The sequence below is a fragment of the Austrofundulus limnaeus genome, unplaced genomic scaffold (assembly GCF_001266775.1).
Source record: "Austrofundulus limnaeus strain Quisiro unplaced genomic scaffold, Austrofundulus_limnaeus-1.0 Scaffold425, whole genome shotgun sequence".
In the NCBI taxonomy this organism is placed as follows: Eukaryota; Metazoa; Chordata; class Actinopteri; order Cyprinodontiformes; family Rivulidae; genus Austrofundulus; species Austrofundulus limnaeus.
The window spans coordinates 117,100-122,392 of NW_013952827.1; the positions used below are offsets into that span (position 1 = coordinate 117,100).

Below are 5,293 nucleotides of genomic sequence, written 5' to 3' on the forward strand. Positions count from 1 at the left end.
TTCCTGTATTGAAATCCCATTTCCTTTAGGCTATTTTTATACGGTTCGGTCACATACATTGACTCCAGCTTCCTTCCATTTATGCTTCATCTATTGTACTTTTTCGGTTTTCAAGACAAATGGCCTTAAGTTGTTTGTCTTGATGCTTTGATGTCTTTCTTGGTCTACCAGTACACTTGGCTTTAACAACCATTCCATGCTGTTTGTATTTGGTCCACATGTTGGATACAGCTGACTGTGAACAGCCCACATCTTTAACAACCATGTGTGAAGAGTTACCTTCTTCAAGAAGTTTTACAATTCTCTCTTTTGTTTCAAGAGACATTTTTCTTTTTGGAGCCATGGTTCGTGCCACTCCACTTCGTCCAGCAGCCCTCCAAGGTGTCATGACTGCAGGTGTTTTTAACTGCAGACCAACGAGCAGATCTAATCTGAGGCAGGTGTCCATTTAGGGAAAGGAAATTGACTGGGTGTGTCCTTATTTTCTACCTCCAATTTGAGTGATTCCATATTTTTCCCTGTGCTTGTACGTATACATACGTATCATGTTTTTTGATCTGAGTTTGTTTTATAGAATGAAATGTCTGAGTGAGTGCTCATCCAACACTGGTGATTCCATACTTTTTGCCAGGGGTTGTRTGCCWACTCTTAAAAAATGCACAAAAAAAAGAGTAAGGCCATRAGGCTTCTTTCCACTCTCCCTGCTGAATCAAGACATGATGCAGCTTGGATAAAKCTGGTGCTTTTATTAGGAAGATTTTGTGTTTATAAACATGTTAACCAAAAGCAAATGAATGAGCCTCGTTATTTTCAGAGAAGCAAGCAACAATCACAACCAAAAGGTGTTTTTCCAGATGTGGCCATAAGGTGTCAGTATTTCTGTTCCTCTTCAAGGAGCTCTCTGTTCCTCTTCTTCTTGCGTTGCGGCTCTTGTGATGTGCGCCTGCGCGCAGAGTAATTCGACCCACAAACCCGGATGCAACCAACGCCTAGTCTGTCGGTAGAAAGAAGGTGAGTAGGTGAAGAAAATTATGATTAATTTAAACTATTYTTAACGAATTACGCAGTGGAACACACAGACAAACATCACTCGCGATCATAAATCWTTATGTTGATGCTGCGTTAGTTTATTACTTTACAAATGTCATAAGTTTCCCGTCTAAAAGTTCAAATTAGTTGTTGGTTTACATGTAGACAAAAAAGAAAAGTTGTCACAAAAATAGTCACTTATCAGCTCTGTTTGTGTTGAATATGGTTTGTTTTTTCTGTCGTTATGATATGGAAGTGAAGTCACTAAAAGCCTGAGTTCTCTTGTTTGACAAAGAAAAAACAAAGTTTTCTGACTCCCACTACTTTTGAATGTGCGTCAGAACTGTTTTTACTTGAACAGGTTGTTTTAAGTACCGTTTTTTTATTATTATTATTTTAAGTTTGTGTTTTTAGCTTGCAGCAGGCTTCAGATCTCAGGTTGTTAGTTCTTCTTATTTAGCGGAAGTGTTGTCGSTATCCGCTGCTAAATCACATTATGGGCCTTCTGTTACTAAGCCTTTTTTTAGTTTCTGGTATGAAACCTATGCGGAAGTTGTTCACAGTCATTAGTGATATTTGTTCACACAAGTCTACTAAGACCTGGCTATGGGCTTATGTTTTATTTCTTACATTTATGAAGAAAGGCACATAAAAAGCGCTGAAATTGTTAAAATACCTTTACATATGTTGAAGTATTCAAACTTAAAGTACATATTGCAGAAAAATGCTCAACATTGTTTAATTGATTTAACCTTTCTTAATAAGGACTCAATTTTAATTTCAAAGTTGGTTATTTTGAACCAGTAACTATTTAACATCATATACATCCCAAATTATCATTACCTGATGTAAATTTGTTCATCATTCTGAAAGTAATTACAAGGGTATCAGTGGAAAACAGAATAATTGTCAGTTTTCTTGAGCTAATTAGTCACTGTACATCTCAACCTAGTATAAATGGTTTACTAACTTACCTTAATTTAATCTATTCTAAATTACTTGTTTTGTTGTGTAAATGTCATTTCTTTGCTTCATTCAGAATATTTGTWGGTGGGAACATTTCTTCCACATTTGTTTTTACTTCTCTCACCCAGTAAAACATATGGAAACAAAAAGTAATGTGGAAGGACTTCGTGTTCTTTGTTTTCTTCTGGTTAAAACGACCTACGAGGCATCAGTGTTAAGACTGAGGACTTGTGGCTTATTTAAACCYAAAGACAGCAGGGGGGTAATGGGGAAGTGGTGTTTACCCAAACACTTGTTTAAGCTTTTTTTTCTCTCCCAAATTAGCATTTGTTTTATATAATAGTTTAGTTGTTTGTAGAGTGTTTTGTTGCACTGTATGTTTTTTTTTCCTGATGGCATATTAGCCATTAATAATAACAAACTTACTGGCTTAACAGTTGAGGGATTACAGATGATAAAGTTTTTCAATATTTGTACTTTTTGCCTTTTTTTCTGWGAACATTGCTTGCCTTATGACTGTAAACGATATGATGGACAAATGAATAAAGCAAGCAATTACTCAATGTCAAGCCTAAACAAGACGTGTTTTTAATAGTGAATAATAGTACAAATTGTTAATTATCAAAACAGCAATTGTTCTGTCACACTGTAGATGGTTGGTAGATGTCTATTTGTTTGTTTTTAGCTGTTTATGCATGTGGAGGTGGTACTAAAGTGTGTAGTACTTCCTCTCTGTGTCTGGTTTGCTAACTGGTACATTGTTTACTGCTGACACCTTTTCACACTTTTTTCCCCCTGTGGTTTTTGCAGATGCAGACTATAAAATGTGTGGTGGTAGGAGACGGTGCAGTTGGAAAGACCTGCTTACTGATCTCCTACACAACCAACAAGTTCCCTTCAGAATATGTGCCAACAGTAAGAAGATTTAACGAGTCTTTCTTTACATGTCCTCTGGACTGGAACACATTAAACTCATGCACTGCCTCGTGGTTTCTTCACTTCTTTTTAAGGTGTTTGACAATTATGCAGTGACAGTGATGATCGGAGGAGAACCTTACACACTCGGTCTCTTCGACACAGCAGGTAAATGTGGTTTATAATTAATTTTTTTAGCATAATTCTGTCACTCTCAAGCTAATAGAAAATGCCCCTTTTCTGTCTGTCTGTGACTGTTTTCAGGTCAGGAAGATTATGACAGGCTGCGTCCTCTCAGCTACCCACAAACAGACGTCTTTCTTGTATGTTTCTCAGTTGTTTCTCCATCGTCATTCGAAAACGTTAAAGAGAAGGTCAGTTTTCACACTAACATGCTGATTATAACAAATGTTCAATGCCTCTCATGTTGAAAGATTTTAAAAGCTTGTAAAGCTGCAAATACATAAAAAATTTAAACTAGGAATACAAAAAGATATTTACTGGAAAATTATCTGGAACGCTAAGCATTAGATGTTGGGAAAATGGACAACATTTCAGTTTGTAAAAATACTAATTGGTATAAATCACATTTTGTGAAAACATGGTCGTCCATGTTAAAATGTAAATACGACCTCCGTCAGACCCCAGGGTGAACAGTCCACAGCCCTGAAGTGACCCTCATGCACAGGCAAAGACAAGACGTCACATGCAGCACGTTAAATTTACAGAAGTAAATATGGATGCTACACGTTAGCATGTGTGATTCTAAAGTTGTTGCGCAATCAGGATGAATAAATTATCTATATGCTTGCTGACAAAGCAACTGGTCCTTGTGTCCTGTAGCTGATGATGAGCTCATTTCCAAGCTTTAAGTTGTTTCACATTGGTATTGATAATGTTAATACCTGGATTGATCCAAAATACTCCTACCTCTGTGCTGTACTGTAAAAGTCGGATATAATGTAACATGATCATAAGTCTGCAGTGGCCTTAAAAAACATTGGATGTGTATCTGATTTAGTACCACATTTGAAAATGATGTGGATCATATCAGAAAAAATATCTTGTCATGTTCAGACTGTTATAAACAATCAGATTTGGGTTGCATGTAGGCAGAATTGTATTTGGGCCACTGTWATCTGCAGTGTGAACATAGCCACAGTGTGCTGTTTATGTTGTAGTTTTAAATTGGTGCTTTTAATTTGAAGGAACTTATCACTATTTCAGATTGTTCCCATTGCTCCTATTTTTAAATTCATGCGTCTGTTAATGGATCATAGCTCCTGCTTAATAGTTGGAGCTTTCTTGGCTTGTTATGAACCTGTGTGTGATAAACGGACATGATCCGACCAGTTGCCGCGTGGAGCAATCAGAGTGCACACCTTGCAACTAGAACTTAAAAATGCATTGCTTCAGTGCTCATTTGTGTTGCATCAACTCACAGGTTTTCATGTAGTCTTTGCAGACAGTGCGCAGATTTTCTGTCTGCCTAGTTTAACTGTCAGTTCTCTGCTGGATTTAAACATTTTCAGTCAGATTAACTTTGTGCACAGATTAAAAAGAGACTAATCATTCCACCTGTTTTCACGATGAGCTGCCAAACTACATGATTACCCTTTTTTTGAAACTGGTGGACAATCATTTTTTTCTGTTATGTTCCTGCCGACATGCTTGAAACCAGCAGCATGAGTTTCACAACAAAACCTACGTGTATTTTTATATACTAAATATTGACCTGAGTTTAAATGTGCTCTGGAAGCATACCGCCTCAGGACACCTTTTTGTTTTATGTGACATGAGCCAGTTAAATTGAGTCATAAAGAGGAAAGTTTCAATCTTGAGTTATTTTCAAATTCTCCATCTCACCAGCTTCAAAAGGAGATTTTGTGTTAAACTGGGGACATTTATTTATTTGTTTTTTCAAATTTTTATTTGTCTGTAGTAGGGTTGGGCAATATAGGCAAAAAATTAATCACGATTAATTGTGGTATTTAGCCGATAACGATTAATTTGACAATTAACCCCCTGTTGATAAGTAAATTACAGAATGTTTTTTTTTTTATGTTCGTCATATTTGAAGCGGAGAGGAGCACTGGTGGCTTTAATCATATTAACTGTCAAGTGCCAAAAAATAATCCATTAAAGCTTTTCTGGCGATTAATTGCACATGATATAATTATGCCCAACCCTTGTCTGTAGTGACATTATTGGGAATTCCAGATGTAAAATCTAATCTAATATCTAATGCAAAATCATGTTATGTCATTCACTCATTAAAAACACACCCAGGATGTTGCTTTGACTCATTCATGCATGTTTGAGAAATCCTTGAATCTCCTGTGGCAGCCATGTGGAGCTGCCTAAATGCTTGCTGGTACAAAGC

The 5,293-nt window shown here is 36.6% G+C and overlaps 1 protein-coding gene across 1 annotated transcript in view; it reads left to right on the forward strand.

Moving 5' to 3' along the window:
* The first annotated feature begins 850 nt into the window (after positions 1-850).
* cdc42l (cell division cycle 42, like) overlaps positions 851-5,293 on the forward strand; it is a 5,814-nt gene continuing 1,371 nt past the window's right edge. The window contains exons 1-4 of the mRNA XM_014024485.1: positions 851-1,011; positions 2,806-2,910; positions 3,006-3,078; positions 3,175-3,284. Of these exons, the coding sequence (XP_013879939.1) occupies positions 2,806-2,910; positions 3,006-3,078; positions 3,175-3,284 (288 nt within the window). The 5' untranslated portion in view covers positions 851-1,011. The remainder of the gene's footprint in view (positions 1,012-2,805; positions 2,911-3,005; positions 3,079-3,174; positions 3,285-5,293) is intronic.